The 16,722-nt window shown below is 39.6% G+C and overlaps 3 protein-coding genes across 6 annotated transcripts; 2 read left to right on the top strand and 1 right to left on the bottom strand.

Annotated features, from left to right (window-relative positions):
• The first annotated feature begins 1,705 nt into the window (after positions 1 to 1,705).
• LOC121803465 (heat shock cognate 70 kDa protein 2-like) lies at positions 1,706 to 2,992 on the top strand. Its single transcript, XM_042203128.1, has 2 exons — positions 1,706 to 2,127; positions 2,192 to 2,992. Exon 2 carries the CDS (start codon positions 2,194 to 2,196, stop codon positions 2,857 to 2,859), a length of 666 nt encoding a protein of 221 aa, XP_042059062.1. The 5' UTR covers positions 1,706 to 2,127; positions 2,192 to 2,193; the 3' UTR covers positions 2,860 to 2,992.
• A 722-nt stretch (positions 2,993 to 3,714) lies between these two features.
• On the top strand, positions 3,715 to 8,348 carry LOC121805077 (protein PAT1 homolog 2-like). Its single transcript, XM_042204834.1, has 5 exons — positions 3,715 to 4,033; positions 4,192 to 4,358; positions 4,647 to 4,703; positions 5,228 to 5,303; positions 5,766 to 8,348. Exons 1-5 carry the CDS (start codon positions 3,970 to 3,972, stop codon positions 7,814 to 7,816), a joined length of 2,415 nt encoding a protein of 804 aa, XP_042060768.1. The 5' UTR covers positions 3,715 to 3,969; the 3' UTR covers positions 7,817 to 8,348.
• A 1,498-nt stretch (positions 8,349 to 9,846) lies between these two features.
• LOC121805484 (U3 small nucleolar RNA-associated protein 18 homolog) lies at positions 9,847 to 12,220 on the bottom strand. Of its 4 annotated transcripts, none has more exons than XM_042205356.1 (3): positions 12,091 to 12,144; positions 11,924 to 11,992; positions 9,847 to 11,731 (listed from the first exon to the last, which is right to left on the bottom strand). In XM_042205356.1, exon 3 carries the CDS (start codon positions 11,713 to 11,715, stop codon positions 10,009 to 10,011), a length of 1,707 nt encoding a protein of 568 aa, XP_042061290.1. In that variant the 5' UTR covers positions 11,716 to 11,731; positions 11,924 to 11,992; positions 12,091 to 12,144; the 3' UTR covers positions 9,847 to 10,008. The 4 variants fall into 4 exon arrangements, with proteins under 4 accessions (XP_042061290.1, XP_042061291.1, XP_042061288.1 ...); XM_042205357.1 differs by having other exon boundaries at positions 11,942 to 11,992; positions 12,091 to 12,143; XM_042205354.1 differs by lacking the exon at positions 11,924 to 11,992 and having other exon boundaries at positions 12,091 to 12,220.
• Positions 12,221 to 16,722: the final 4,502 nt, after the last annotated feature.

Here is a 16,722-nt window from a genome sequence, read left to right as displayed (position 1 = left end):
CACTGGAGGAAAGCCATGAAGAGAGAAATTGATGCCTTGATAAAAAATAAAACATGGGAGAAGTGTTCTCTACCTTCGGGCAAGAAGCCAGTTGAATGTCATTGGATCTTCACCATAAAACGACGAGCAGATGGTTCAATCGAGAGATACAAGGCAAGATTGGTTGCTAAGGGATATACTCAGGTGTATGGAGTAGACTATGAAGAGACTTTCTCACCTGTGGCCAAACTAAATACAGTAAGAACTCTCTTGTCTGTAGCTGCGTGTAAAGAATTACCATTATATCAGTTCGACGTTACAAATGCCTTCCTTCATGGAGAATTGGAGAAAAATAAAGAAGTCTACATGGAAGTTCCCCCGGGATTCTATGCAGAATTTGGAAAAGGGCAGGTGTGCAGATTGAAAAAAACCCTTTATGGGTTAAAGCAGTCCCCCAGAGTGTGGTTTGGAAGATTCTGTCAGGCAATGTTCAAACATGGCTTCAAACAAAGTCATTCAGATCACACACTATTTCTGAAGAACAGGAACGGCAAAATGACATGTCTGATTATATATGTTGATGATATGATCATAACAGGAGACGATGCAGAAGAGATCCAAAATCTGAAGGAAAACTTGTTCAACGAGTTTGAAATGAAGGACTTGGGAGCATTGACATACTTTCTAGGAATTGAAGTGTTAAGATCCAAACACGGGATATTCCTAAGACAGAGAAAATATATTCTTGACATGTTAGCCGAAACAAGCTTACTGGAATGCAAACCTGCTGAAACTCCAATGGTACCCAATCATGGGTTGAAAATGTAGATGGAGCCAAGCCTACAGATCGTGAAAGATACCAACGGTTAGTAGGGAAACTTATCTACCTTTCTCATACTCGGTCCGACATCGCATATGCAGTTGGAGTTGTCAGTCAATTCATGCATCAACCTCAGGAGGATCATATGAATGTTGTCATGAGAATTGTGAGGTATTTGAAAGGAACAACTAGTTATGGGGTTTTCTTAGAAAAGAAAGAAGATCTGGAAATCGATGGATACACCGATGCCGATTGGGCTAGTAATCCAGTCGATAGAAAATCCACTTGAGGGTATTTTACCTTTGTTGGAGGTAACTTAGTCACTTGGAGGAGCAAGAAGCAGAAAGTCGTGGCACTATCAAGCGCGGAAGCCGAATTTCGGGGGATTAGGAGTTGCCTTATGGAGATACTTTGGCTTAGAAGATTGTTAACAGAAATTGGCTTTCCACCTACACGGAAAAGCAAACTTTTTTTGTGACAACAAAGCGGCAATCAACATTTCAGAGAATCCCGTACAACATGACAGAACGAAACATGTCGAAGTTGATCGTCACTTCATCAAAGAAAAACTCGAAAGTGGCATCATTGAATTTCCATTCGTTCGATCTGAGGAACAACTCGCAGACATATTAACTAAGGCATTGTGTCCGAAAGTCTTCAAAGAATTTCTTAACAAGTTGAGTATCGGCGATACCGTTTCTCAACTTGAGGGGGAGTGTTGGAAAGAGGAAGATGGCCGCCCAAATTAATCATAGGAGAGTTCCTAGAGCATTGAATAAGTGTAGAATCCCCAGTGTTGTATGTTTCCAATTATCATTTATTGGTGTAATTTACAAGACACTAATTTCCCTATAAATACTAGGGAAATTAGCAAGATCATACATAAGAAACATTCACAACAAGAAATACAATTTTCTCTACATTCTACCTCAATATGTCTATCCAATCTTTCTATATCTCTCTCGATTACTATCTTTAAGATGCCGCGATCCACGTTCGCTGGTCAGGATCTGTACCACCATGTACAGTGGTCGCCGCCATGCCAGATCCACCCACAACAAATCGACTACTACCAGCCGCCGCTGTTATATCCGCAACCTCCTGATCAACCGGATTGGCAATGTCTCTCAACGACCAACGATGTCGGCCATATGGAGCCACTCGGCGTGCCACGTGATCCAGTGACACCTGAGTCTGAACCGAACCTAACGGTGGCTGCCTTGGCTTCACAGCTCGAGCGTTTGACTGCTATTGTCAGGGAATTGGAGTCTCAGATGGATTCACGTGAACGTTGTCTGGGCGATCCACACGCCGCGACGCGACCCCAGGTACAACCCCATTGCCTACTACTGATTTCCTGAGCTCAATGACAAAAGCACATCTTCGTGGTAGTGATGACCCATTTCCTTGATGGGATGCAAAGAAGTGAAATAGTGAAAGAATCCTTAGTGATGACATCTAAGAAGATTAATGTGAATTTGGGAGATAGTGTAATTGGAAGAAACGAGTGGGATAACAAGTGGATCTTTGATGAGGGCTTGGATGTTTCTGTTGAGGTTTCGGAAGTTCCCAATGTGGAAGAGTATGGGGGCAAAGACGATTGGCGGGTCATCCACCACCTTTCAGCAGCACCGTTGCCGGATGTTGCTCCACCACCAACAGCGAAAGAATCCCAACATCAAGACACTGACGATGCTGGAGTTATTGTTGGCCTCGATGTGACGCTTGTGAGCAACGAACCTGCTATTGCCGCCATTGCCTACGGTCTTGACAAGAAGGCAACCAGCGTCGGGGAGAAGAATGTGTTGATCTTCGTCCTTGGAGACGGTACTTTTGACGTGTGTCTTCTTACCATCGAGAGGGGTTTCTTTGAGGGGAAGACAACTGCTGGTGACACTCATCTTGGTGGTGAGAACTTCGACAACAAAATCGTGTTCTTCAAAGGGCAGGAGCCTTGCAAGACCATCAAACCCGATGAGGCTGATGCCAGTTTACTCGTATCAAATACGGAAATATACCTACACAGAGAAGGCTCGTGTAGTAAAATGGTAAGTTGGTAGTAACAAATAGTCAAATTAATACTAATTGGGGCCAACTGAATCGAGTGAAATTTACAGATGAAAAGTTCAGTGAGCTTTCATTTATTATTAATTCATATTTAAATAAGTAATATTATTCTAGAATAATTAAATGTTTTTAAATAAGATCGTCAGATCCTCTATTTCATTTTGTACTATTTGATTGTAATTATGTTTTATTTCCACCCATATTTCATTACTATAATAATACTATCATTAATTGATAATATAGCGTACAACAATAAATAATTGCATAGTGGATCATATGAATTGTTCATTAATAAGCATAGATAAAATAAAGTGTAGATGAAAATGCATCCAGCTGTCTCATATTGATATACCTAAGTTATTCGAATAATTTTCGTAATTTATGTAATTAAGCCAAATTGCTGGGACTTAGTTGGCACTATACAGCTCTTTATGCTTAATGTAAGTTTTTGTTGACTTAATTGTTTTTGTTTTTTTTGTTGACTTAATTGTTTTTGTTTTTTTACCACACGTATTCCAAATCCACTTTAGCGGAATTGGATTAATCTTTGACCGAGTTTGCAGATTAAAGCCAACGTCTCCAAGCGGGTGACAAGGTTTAAATCTCGTAACCTCAAGATCACCACGGCTCCGTGCTACCTACTGACTGCGCTACAACTTGTTTCTAGTTTAGTAAATTCTTGGAAAAAGGCCAATTTCCTCACATTAATATTATAAGCTCAAATTATTTTCCTTATTTCACATAATTATATTGCAATATAAATCTATATTAATTAACTTAAGGTGACATGACACATCTAAATTAACATTATAAACCGGAATTCGACATGGAATAAACATCAGATACATTTCATTGTTTGCAAAACTCCAAACACGCCCCACCAAATAATCCATCTCTCCCTGAATATTCATAACAAAGACAAATCTAAGCACGCACACTTTCTCTCTCTAGAATCGAGTCTAACCGCTCACTGTGTGAATATCTCAGTGGTTGAGTCTTTGTCTTGTCTGCTGCTAAACCCTAATTAAGCGAAGGGGAGCTGCCTGTGTGAATCACCCTCTCCACATTCGTGATTGGAGTTGGGTTCGATTAATTGCGGGAATATGGAGAGATCCGACGGCAAGGATTTCAACCACTACACCGACTTCACAACCGGCTCGGCTTCTGGTAGGAATCTTCTCTCTTTTTTTGATTATTTATGTCTTGATTCCATTCGTTTTTCGCTTACGATCCGTGCTCGAGCTTTATGGAATGAGTGTGGATGTGATTTTCAGCTGGAATTTGTACACGCCAGGTTCTGATATTGTATTTGATTATTCGTGCAGGTGGTGCGATGTTTGACGCGTCACAGTATTCGTTTTTCGGTAAGGATAGAATGGATGAAGTGGAATTGGGGGGTTTGGAGGATGATGACGAGGTTGTTCGTTCGATTGGGGGAAGATTTAGTGGAGAAGACGAATTGAACGAGTATCATTTGTTCCAGAAAGATGAGGTGGATATGTTGAATTATTGTTGTGAAACTGTATTTTTTATGATCTTCCAACGCAGAACCGTAGTCTTAGAACAGTACTTTGAATTTGTTAATAAAATGGTCCTGTCTAAATGTGATCTTTTAATATTATCTGATAAGATAAGCTCCTGGAGTTCTTAAGATGGTCTTATTTGTTAGCTATAGAATTCCTGTTTCCTATGGCAAACTTTGAAAATCTTCTTGTATTAGGGCCTAACTTATTGTATATTCTATTTTGATCTAATGTCTTGAATAATTTTCATTTTCCAGGGCTCAGGAGTAGGATCTTTGTCTGATATAGATGATCTGGCAACTACATTTGCAAAAGTGAGTTGTTCACAAAACATATTACTTCTGTTTCAGAGTCTATTCTTGTGATTTTGCATTCTTAGTATTTTTTTCTATCAATCTATTACCCATGTTATTGTGTATCATGTATGCTTGAATCGCCATTCAGAAATGAAAGCATAGCTACACATGAAATACATCAAATAGTGCATTTGGTAGCAAGAATATGATTGTTAACAGTCATTTCAAAAATTACAATGAGAGATGCAGCTCAATGAGATATGAAAAAAGCAAAATGGAAAATAATCTTGCAAGGTAGTCTAACTTGGATATAATTTGAACTAATATGATTGATCCTAGAGAACAATATTAAGTTGCTTCTAGACATTTATTCTAAAAAAAAGAGACAACAACAATGAACAATAGGATGTACAAACAAAACAATAAATGCTCATCTGTTTGAAGTCTTATTGATCTCCTAGATGTGTAAATTTGACCAATATTTGCTAAGTCTTGATCACTTTATTACATGCTATTTATTGTGCCATTCTGTTATCATGCAGTTGAACAAAGTTGTTTCGGGACCAAGACATCCTGGAGTTATTGGTGATCGAGGGTCTGGATCTTTCTCTAGAGAGAGTGAGTTCTAATTATGTGCCTATTTAAGAGTTATAGTTCAATCTATCTATCTTCCCTTACAGTTTTATGATGATGATAACACGCACCAGTTGACGCTGTATGTGAAAATTAATAGTTGATCTTTTTAAAGAATTTTTGTTCCAAAATGTTAGAATATTTTTTTTTCTATATGAAGATTTGCAGTTAACAATTTTTTGGCAAGTTCTCTCAACGCAAAATTAAGTATCACACCCTTTTCCGAATGCCTTCATTGATGTGAATTATTCAAGAAGTAATAGCAAAAATAAAAAAAATTGACTCTCTCCTTGTTGAAGGAAAAACACTTTGTTTTCACATCAATTGTTGAACTTAGATTAAGACATTTGATGTTTTCAGTTGCTATTTCTTGTTCACATGTTAGGTTCAATTTCTTCTTTTCTTTTTCCAGTTATTTTCTTGCCTTTTGATTTATAAATGTTACAGGCTCATCAGCCACAGAGTGGACGCGAGACACAGATTTTCCTGAATGGTTTGATCACCATATGTCTGACTCAGAATGCTATGAAGAAAATAAGAGATGTTCATCACAGTCCCATCTGTCCTCATTGTTTCTATCAGAATCTAAACCATTATATAGAACATCATCCTACCCTCAGCAACAGCCACAGCTGCTTCACGCTTCAAGTGAACCCATTTTGCCCCCTAAGTCATCTTTCACTTCCTTCCCTCCACCAGGTTCTCAAAAAACTTCTTTCAATTTGTCAACTCTTTCTAGTGGAACTCAGTCACCATTCTCTGCACAGAACAGCTCTTCGCTTTCTAACTCTATCCTCAGTTGGTCTAGTTTACCTCAAGGGTTCCAATATAATGCTAATATGTACCTAATGTCTCCAAATACATCTCATAATAATCAATTGCAGAACCACTGGATTAACCATGCTGGTGTTCTTCACGGAGATCATTCAATTCTCTTAGACAATATCCTGCAGCATCAGTATCATAATGGACTATTACCTCCACATTTATTATCCCCGCAGCATCCAATACGGCACCATTCTTTTCAACCATCTTTGGCCCAGTTGTCAGCCTTTCAATCTCAAATGTTTAATAGCGCTCCTTCTTCATCAGATTGGTGCAAATACAGATTGACTCAGAAGAGCAAGTCAAAGTCTAAATCATCACAGAAAGGTAAACATTCTGTGCGTTTCTCTAATCAAGGGTCTGAGGCTAGTATCCATCGGAGTGATAGTAACTTTCCACAAATAAAATCTAAGCACATGACTGCTGATGAAATAGAGAGCATACTCAAAATGCAGCATGCGCACGGCAATGACCCTTATGTAGATGATTACTACCACCAAGCTCGCCTTGCAAAGAAATCTGCTGAAATGAGGTCAAAGTATCGGTTTTGCCCATCCCTCCCACGAGAACAGTCTTCTCGATCCCATAGTTGTACTGAATCACAACCTCATCTTCAGGTTGATGCTCTTGGGAGGGTTTCTTTTTCTTCAATTCGCAGGCCTTCCCCTCTTCTTGAGCTTGACCCCCCTCCTTCTGCATGTGGAGATAGTGGTTCTGAGCAGAAAATATTCGAAAAGCCTCTGGAGCAGGAACCGATGCTTGCAGCAAGAGTAACAATTGAGGATGGGTTTTCTCTCCTTCTAGAGGTGGATGACATTGATCGTCTTTTACAAGCTACTCAACCTCAGGATGGTGGACACCAGTTAAGGCGAAAGCGCCATACCCTTTTAGAAGGATTAGCTGCCTCTCTGCAGCTAGTCGACCCACTTGGTAAAAGTGCCAATTCAGTCGGCCCATGTCCCAAGGATGATATTGTGTTCTTAAGGATAGTGTCTGTTGGCAAGGGCCGAAAACTCATTTCAAGGTTTCTTCAGCTTCTACTACCTGGTAGTGAACTTGCTCGAATAGTATGCATGGATATCTTCCGCCATCTAAGATTTCTGTTCGGGGGCCTACCAGCCGATGCAAAAGCAGCCGAGACCATCAATAACCTTGCTGAAACAGTCTCCATCTGCATTGGCAGTATGGATCTTAATTCCCTTAGTGCTTGTGTTGCTGCAGTTGTTTGTTCCTCCGAGCAGCCGCCTCTTCGTCTTATCGGTAGTCCTGCTGGAGACGGTGCCTCGGTCCTCCTAAAATCCGTTCTAGAAAGAGCTACTCATTTACTGAGAGATCCTCTGCCAGCCAGCAACTTGAGCACGCCTAACTGTGCCCTTTGGCAGGCCTCGTTCGATGCCTTCTTCGGCCTCCTGATGAAATACTGTGCCAGCAAGTATGATAGTATAGTGCAGTCCCTGATCTCCCAAGACAAGTTGGAGATCGGTTCGGAGACTGTAAGAGCCGTAAGTGGGGAGATGCCGGTAGAGATTCTACGCGCTAGTGTACCTCACACAGACGAGAGACAGAAGAAACTGTTGCTGAATTTGGCACAACAGTCGATGCTTGTCACCGGTGTTAGCTCGCAGGGTGGTGGAAGTGGTGGACAAGTGAATCCTGAAACGGTGAAAGGGTAAGTGAGCTGTGAACTGTAAATGCTTTGCTCTGCTTCCCTTGCCGCTGTTGCTGCTGCTTTTGGGGTTTAGCAGAATTTTAGTGCCAACAAATTTGTTGGAGTGATGCCTGCTCTGAAGTCTTCATTTTGTATTAATAAATTTGTTAAAAACACTGTATAATGTCAAAAGCTCTATTCCTAGTATTTGACAGTCTCTGTGTAAAGTATGAATGTAGCGTTTTCAGGTTGATTGTACAGGGATCATCATTAAGAGAGAAGGGTTGATATTAGAGGTCTCTCTCTATCTCATATGTATGTACATATAATGTGTTCGGGGTTTTGTTTAGACTTAAGCTTTAAGTTTGTATAAATATAACTGGTTCAGTTCAAATTAGGTTCTTGACTTATTTTATTTAGAGAATTAGAGGTCTCTCTCTCATATATGTATGTAGTACTATACATTTTTGAGGTCTTGTTTTGTAAATACTTAAAAGTATAGTCTATAATTGATTCGCACTAATTTTACTTTGTGATTGGAGTCCAAAATTGTAATACTTCCATTGTTTGTGTATATACTTTTTTTTGTGAGTATAAATATTCTCCCATCACATTATTCTTGGTCTATAATTAGAGTAACCAGGTATACAGTAGCTCTAGTTAACACATGTTCTGTGATTGGTTATATTATCTACATATAGTAACTATCCCTTTATTTGTGCTTGTTCACAGACCTCTTTTCAGAATAATAGTGAAATAAATTGATAAATAAAAGAGAGGCTCTTCCCATCGACTACTTATCTTGCATACACCTAAAAATAGAAAAGAAAAGGTAGTACTATATGGTACAAGATTAAGGGGCAATTCCGTATAAATACACAAACTTTGACGCAATCATAAACATTCAATTACATGCTTGCTCATTCAAGCCCCCTAGCTTAAGTGGTTGAGGGCCAAGGATACCGCGCTATCCTAGAGCTCAGGTGTTCGGCCCCTGGGAGGCCCATCTTGGGGATTAATTTCCCTTGGGGGTTCTTGAGTCCTGGCCTGGACTCAGGCGCTGGGGAGATAGGTTAACTAGGTCCCCTTGATTGGGTTGATAGGTTAACTGGTCTGGACCCGTGCTTGAGTAAGGTTGGTTGACTCGTTCCTTCCCATCCCGACAACGAAGCGCAGCTCGGTAGTAAGACGCTTCACCTCCGACCGTTAGGCCGGGGGTCCGAGTCACTTCGGGGGTAGATGGGGAATCATCGTCGATCCTCCTTTTAAAAAAAATAAAAAAGAAGAAAAAAAAAATTACATGCTTGCTCTGTTACATTGTAGTATAAGCTATAAAGACATTTTATGCATATATCTTAGCATGCAGAGCCAACAACCTGAAGTCGTTTTCATTATTTAACAATATGCTGTTATGTAAGAACTTATAATCTCAGTCGTGGGATAGAAATATCGTTAGTATTGTACTAGTTCACCTATATTTCTTTTTAATTTGTTTTCATTACTTGTGAGTTATGCACCTTATTTCAATCAATTAGCCCTAAAAAGATTAGTTTTTGTTTCATTCTTGAATTGCTTTCAAAGCTTGGATCTTGACAAAATCGAATCATGTTACACTTAAAAAACCTGACTAAGAGAAAATGTTTCATTATCTATATATAGAAATTTGATTTAAGGTAAAGCATGAGGATTCTTGCTTCTTTGATATCTTGTTGTTGATGGATTCTGTTTTGGCTTTGGGATGTAGCAGACCTCATATATCTTGGTTTATGATTTACTACTTTGGTGGGGTTTCTTCAAGCACAATTCTGAAAATTTCATGCCCTAATATCTTCTATATAGGTTGAACAAGATTGAACTTGTACTACAGTATAAATAGGACCAAGTCATTGATTTTTTGTTCACGGTCGTGTACTTAAACCAATTAACCCTATAAATAGTAGTTGTACATACCAACATACCTCTCACTAATTTTACTGAATCATCCAATATAATCATGTAGCAACACCCAATTTCCTCTCACAATATATGATTGAAGAAACTCAACGAGTCCACACATAATCAACCTTCAATGCCCAAAGGCTTGATGAAAAATAAACTTTCAACTTTGTCAGAAGAAATACAAACATTGTAGTATAACAAACATAACTGATCATGTCAATTAGCCTCAATAAGCAAACATAACAAAATCGGCATCTAATTTGGCTTATAAGAAACTTACTAAGCCCGATTATAGTGATGCAACTTGTATAATAAGACTTTTCCCGCAGCATTTCCCACAGTCATGAAACCTCCGTGAGGGCTAAAATCCATGCAGCTTGGATAGTGCACTGTCTTATTAGGAGGAGGCCAGTTCGAGAAAACAGTTAGGGACGGGACATGAACCAGCTTCATGCTATTCTTCTTCATGCGAGAACTGATGGCCAGAATTTGTGCATCCGGACTGAATTTCATAAAATCCACCTTAGTAGTCAAGTTCTCGATAACTTTTATAGGTTTTTTCTTCCCACCTATGAACTCATCTCTGTTGTAGATGTTCACAATCCCACTGTCTGAACCTGCTGCAAATAAATTACCAACTGGGGGAACAGACAAAGCTGTACCAGTCAGACAACCTTCATCGACGCCCTTGTGGAAGCACAACCTTGTCCTCAGATCCCAGTGATAAATCTGCCCATCCCCACCAGAACTCAACAATTGATGTCCATCGTTAGTGAATGCTACAGATCTAACACTTCCATTCATCTTCAGCGTACCAATCAATTCTTTTGTCTTTGATGACACTAACAGAATACACCCTTCGTTTCCTAGAAAGGCGATGGTTTTAGAATCAGGGCTAACCTCAAACGATTCCAAGCTCTTCTCATCCCGTCCAGCAAGAGGGCCTATCTTATCTACGCGAGCTTTGATTAAGTCAAAGCTATAAGCAAACTTCCTCCTTCCTGATATGATGGCCTGTGATCCATCAGGCAAGAAAGCAGCCTTTCGAATAGGACAGTCCTCCAGAAAAATGCTCTGTATCATCTCATTTTTCTTCCCGTCTACTTGAAAGAACTTCAATGTTCTATCCAACCCACCAACAAGGAGCAGCTGTGCATTCTTGTGGAACTGTACAGAATTAATTGGACCTTGGGAAGGGTCCTTCATATTGGCGTCAGACAATCTCGAGTATTCAAGAAGCCCCGGTAATAGTTTCACACTCCTGTTCAGAACAAGATCTTCGTTTGACCTGAGGACATCATCAGCATATTCAAGACGCTCATAACCACTGGCTACCACCACTCCGCTTTCTTTGTCAGAATCATCATCTTCAGAACTATACACTGGCTGAGAATTGGGACGTGCCCAATCAGTACCTCGGTTCATCTTCATATGCTGAGCTCTCAATCTTGACTCATACGCTTCACCAGAAATTACACTTTCATCCTCTCCTTTCCTCAGCTTCCGCAGTTTGTTGATCTTGGCTATGTTTATACTAGTCTTTTTCTCTTCATCATCAACCCACACAGGTTTTCTCTCATTGTTATTCAGTTCATCAGCACTCTCATCTCCAGACTCAATGTCCTCTTCGTACACAGACAATGTGCTATCTGCTGACCTATCAGTGAAGAACAATGCAGAGTTGTTGTCCACCTCCTCTCTAGCTTCTTCTTCGTCATCGTCCTTCCCAAACCCAACCGGTGAGTATAAGTTGCTAAACAAAAAGCTTTCGAGCTTCTTTCTCTCCTTCCCCTCCTCAATTTCCAATTGCTCGTCATCCTCCTCCTTTCGCCCTTTCTTTCTCTTCTTATTTCTCGTAGGATCTACGACAGTTTTGTCTCCATCCCCAACCTCTTCTTCGACAAGTTCAATCTTGTCTTTCACCATCTCCCTCGTTTTCTTCTTCCCTACCTCTTTAGGTAGGGCATTTTGAGAAATTAAGCTCATTTTCTCAGCCAACAAACTGCTCAAACCAAATCAAATACTAGTAAAAACTAATCAATGATATAAACACAGAAATAAAATCATAAATGTACACAAAATGATTTCTTCAACAAAGTAATACACCCTCTACTGATCAATAAAGCAATTCGTTGCCATATCCGAAAAAACAATCTATCAATATATATAAAAGACAGGTTTTTGGAAAAATTACATAGAGCAGAAGACTGACTTTTTCAGAATTTTTTTCGAACATTGTATCACAGAGTTTCATCTTGTTAGTCTGTTCAATGCATGGGGAAAACATCATCTATGTAATCTTTCAATTCAATTGAATGTTAGCATACAAAAGGAATAAGATACATCAATAAAAATTCATACCAATTTTTAAATATTTCTTTAATGGAGGCTGGAGGCGATTCTTCTATGGAGGTTGAGAAGTTCGGCGGCGTGAGGAAGGAAGGAGTATACTTAAATGTGAGTAGTGTTTTAGGGCTTTTTCGTTAGGCTCTCTCTTCTCTTTTTCTATTAGGCCCAATAAAAATAATGTATAGTATAGCCCAAAAATCTTGGTGCACAAAAATAATGTACATAGTCCACAACTTATTTTTCATACCTAACTAAAATAAATTTATTTCATAGAGTAGTAGTTCATCCATCCTATAAAAGATGTTACACTTGTGGGATGGCACATGTTTTAGGAGGTTTTATTGTGTGCATGAAGATAAGAAAAAAAATATTATTTATGTATTAACGTGAGAGAAAACTTTTTTCTAAAAATAGAAATGTGATATCTTCAATGAGACAAATTAAAAAGAAAAATATGACATCTTTTATGGGACAAAATGAGTATATTACTTTTTTATCAAGGTGATAATGTAACTTACATTCTGATAAACTCTCTTCCTCTAAACCATGATTTATGTTAATTTGCTGATATTAAGTGTCAAATATATTTATAAAAATATAAATAATTTTATTTTACTAGTGATAAATTAATGTCCCACCTTTATTTTAATAAAATTCACTATTTTTTTATCAAATATGAAATTATATAAGTATACATTTGTTATGCTGTCAAATAAAACTTTAATTCATATTTCTATATTCTCAATTATAAAAGATAGACTATGAGAATAGTGGATGACATCCATTAGAATTTTTTTTATAAAATCTTCTCCAAAGTGTCTTTTATAGTCAAGCATTTCCAAATATTACCGGTATGTAGAAAAAGAAAGAGATGCCAGTCTTCCCACCACCGCTTGAATCAAATCTCCTTCTCATGCACGTCAGTCATATCTCTTTCATGCACTTTCACCAAGTCATCTACCTCTCACACACTTCCACCGCGGTCATCTCTACAATTTCACCTTGTCATTTCCGCCGCTTTTCATATACAAATTACCCCAAGCTTTTCAACTCATCATCTATATCTACCATCATATTTCTCTATTACTCATAAATATACTTATCTATTTTCAAAGAGTTCAACTATCTACCTTTATAATCTATATTCTCAATTAAAGACATTTTATAGTAGAAACATTATTTTTATAGTTGCAATTGTTTAAAACCAATGCTCATGATCTCTAAAAAAATGTTTTTGATCTAATGACCTTTGGCAAAATATCTAGATGATTTTTTCCACAAAGTTCGAAACACATTTTTGATCTTATGGTCATTATTAGCTAGTTAATTTTCCATCAGAATCTTTATACTTTTTTACCAATATTTATGAAAATAATTAACAAGGCTAGCCAAATATCATGCTGTATTTATAATTGGAGTATTGTTTTTTCACTTGCATGGCACGAAAATAGGTTGTTTTGTTCGTCATGTTTCATTTCAATTGGCTATTTCACTACGCATTTGGTGCATGATACAATACATATAGTTCATAAGTTATAAAAAAAATATTTTAATTCAAGATATATTTATATTACGAAAACAATTGGAATTTGATATTCTATATGTTGCCTAACCTACGACAAGTATACAAGTTGAAAATATATTTTATTTTACACCCAAACACTACTCTCTGTCTGTGAGCATATACCCGTGCCAAAATTATTTTGAAGATGGAATCTGTCAAGTCCGATCAAAAGAATCAATCGATGGAACAAAACATACGACACTTACTTCCAATTCCATTTACCAAAAGCAGAAAGAATAGAAGAAATGGCACTAACTGTTAGGAGTTTTGTGATGATAACAAGCACCAAGCTCGGCAAGTTCGTCAAGTTCGGCAAGTTCGTCAAGTTCGGCAAGTTCGGCAAGCTCGGCAGCTCGGCAGCTCGGCAGCTCGGCTGTTATGACAACTCGTTTCCGGCAGCCGTTAGATCTGTTTTGTTAGTCAAGTTTTAATCCTAGCCGTAGGATTGAGGGTGCATCGGAACCGAGCGTGGAGTGTGCGACACGTGATCAAGAAGTTTGAGTTCAAAATTCTGTTATGCAACGGCTATTAGAGAAGAGCAGTTTGAGTTCACTTGCACGGCAGTTTCAACTGCATAGTTGATTCCTATAAGAGCAGTTGCAGCTCCATATCAGAGATTTGAGAAGAACCGAGAGAGAAAACTCAGCTGAGAGATCATAACAACAATCAATAGCTAGAGTGAGAGATACACACTATCTTTGTGAGGAACTAGCTTGTATAGTCTTCGGTGTGATATGAGTTCATATGCGAAGAGGGAGTAGCTTGTTCTTGAGTGTGTGATCTTGTTGTATGATTGTAGTTCTTGATCGTGATTGAAGTAAATCGATTCGTTATTCTCCCGTGGACGTAGGCTTACGCCGAACCACGTATATCCTCGTGTTCTTGTTGTTCCATTTCGTTTTTGCTCCGATCTCGATTTCCAACAAGTGGCGCCGTCTGTGGGAACGAGGAGAATCGTTGGAAGAAGTCAGAGATCAGTTTGAAAATGGATGGGCAGCGGTCTTGGAGAAGGAGATTGCGTTCTTGATCACGTCAGTTGAAGGGGACGAAGGTGTGGTCGGTTTTGGTTCGTGCAGCTTTGAGCGATATTGTTGAGAAGTTTTCTGCATTGGCGATTCATTGTGGAGAGAGCTCGAGGGTTCATCGATCAAGAAAGAGGGAAGTTCTTGGTGATCGTTGGTGTAGCTCGCTCAATGATCGTTGCTCATATTGATGGTCCATAATGGGATCGAGTATGGCGATATGCAACTCATTTCCGAGGCCCATGATGATGTTGATGGATATTGAAGGCCACAAGAGCCTTGATGAGATGATGATCAGAGGCGGAGCATACCTCTTGGATGATGCAATGATGGTGTTCGACGAAATGCCGGAGAGTAATGTGATTACTTGGATGATAGTGATCGCTAGGCACGTCGAAAATGGGCGGTCGAGCTGGCAGAGGGCGTTGAAGGTTTACGAGTGGATGAATCTTCGCTGTTGGTAAGCGCCGAATGCTAGGATGCTGGCCACGATTCTCTCTGTGCTTGGGAAATGGTGGTTGCGCGTAAGGTGTTCGATGAAATTCGGGAGAGAAATGTGTTTTCCAATTTTCGATGATTTGGAGAGTTTGCAGGGGCTGTGATGATGTCGCTCATGAGTTCCAGCAACGACGACCAGGTGGTACCGCCGCTACAATGGGAAAGAGACACCGTCGAAGAAGATAAAATCGCCGGTTGCGAGTGATATTTCTTTTCCCGGAGCTTTCGAATTTGGCACAGTAGTTTCGAATGTGGAAGTTGGTCGAGTTGGCGACGATGAATCAGATGACACTAGGTTTATCAGAAATGTGAGTGATTCTAGAATTGCGATTGAGAATGAAGAATTCTTGTTCCACGTTCTATCCGGATAGGCAAGCAAGAAGGCCTCGTCTTGGTGTTTTTTGGGGACAGCAGCTATGGGTGGTTCGATCCGGCGGAGTTGATTCCATTTGAGGAGAATTTCGCCCAGAAGTCAATGCAAACTACATCCCGGTCAATCATTAAGACGGTGGAGGAAGCTGCGGGCGAGAAGGCCAGTGGAGAAGTGTTTGAGGGATGCGAAGAAGCATAAGAGCAACGTCGACGACGTCGTGATCGTTAGCGATTCGAGGAGGATCCCGAAGGGGCAACAGCCATGTTATTTACTTCAAGATTTTTGTTTGCGTTTGTTGAATTGTCCGTGGGAGAGGTGCAACAGCCGTGTCATCTTAAGCGATGAAAATGGCATAATCTTGACAGAAATTCGGTTATCACTTATGAGAGATGTGTGATATCTCTAGGGATCAGCAACTCCAATTCTGAACAGGGAAGATTCAGATTAGGTGGAGGTTTTATCGTCCGGTGGAGGCGATCGTCCAGTGGGGGCGTTGTGGCTGATCAAGGAAGTGATAAAGGAGGATCTGGGGATGATTCTCGGAGTCAGGATACTGACAAGAAAAGTCAAGATTGGCGCTACTCGGACATGAGATTGACAAAGAACAAGGTGATCGAAAGAAGTGTTGTATCATCTCAAAAGGTGGAGGATTGTTAGGAGTTTTGTGATGATAACAAGCACCAAGCTCGGCAAGTTCGTCAAGTTCGGCAAGTTCGTCAAGTTCGGCAAGTTCGGCAAGCTCGGCAGCTCGGCTGTTATGACAACTCGTTTCCGGCAGCCGTTAGATCTGTTTTGTTAGTCAAGTTTTAATCCTAGCCGTAGGATTGAGGGTGCATCGGAACCGAGCGTGGAGTGTGCGACACGTGATCAAGAAGTTTGAGTTCAAAATTCTGTTATGCAACGGCTATTAGAGAAGAGCAGTTTGAGTTCACTTGCACGGCAGTTTCAACTGCATAGTTGATTCCTATAAGAGCAGTTGCAGCTCCATATCAGAGATTTGAGAAGAACCAAGAGAGAAAACTCAGCTGAGAGATCATAACAACAATCAATAGCTAGAGTGAGAGATACACACTATCTTTGTGAGGAACTAGCTTGTATAGTCTTCGGTGTGATATGAGTTCATATGCGAAGAGGGAGTAGCTTGTTCTTGAGTGTGTGATCTTGTTGTATGATTGTAGTTCTTGATC

The sequence above is a fragment of the Salvia splendens genome, chromosome 5, assembly GCF_004379255.2.
Source record: "Salvia splendens isolate huo1 chromosome 5, SspV2, whole genome shotgun sequence".
NCBI lineage: Eukaryota > Viridiplantae > Streptophyta > Magnoliopsida > Lamiales > Lamiaceae > Salvia > Salvia splendens.
Note: the sequence above shows the minus strand (reverse complement) of the source record. Positions and strands in the feature narration are given on the sequence as shown.

Coding starts and splice junctions, on each gene's coding strand:
- LOC121803465 (XM_042203128.1), top strand. CDS start 2,194: ATGACCCATTTCCTTGATGGGATGCAAAGAAGTGAAATAGTGAAAGAA.
- LOC121805077 (XM_042204834.1), top strand. CDS start 3,970: ATGGAGAGATCCGACGGCAAGGATTTCAACCACTACACCGACTTCACA. Junction 4,704..5,227: donor TGGCAACTACATTTGCAAAA/GTGAGTTGTTCA, acceptor GTTATCATGCAG/TTGAACAAAGTTGTTTCGGG. Junction 5,304..5,765: donor TGGATCTTTCTCTAGAGAGA/GTGAGTTCTAAT, acceptor TAAATGTTACAG/GCTCATCAGCCACAGAGTGG.
- LOC121805484 (XM_042205354.1), bottom strand. CDS start 11,715: ATGAGCTTAATTTCTCAAAATGCCCTACCTAAAGAGGTAGGGAAGAAG.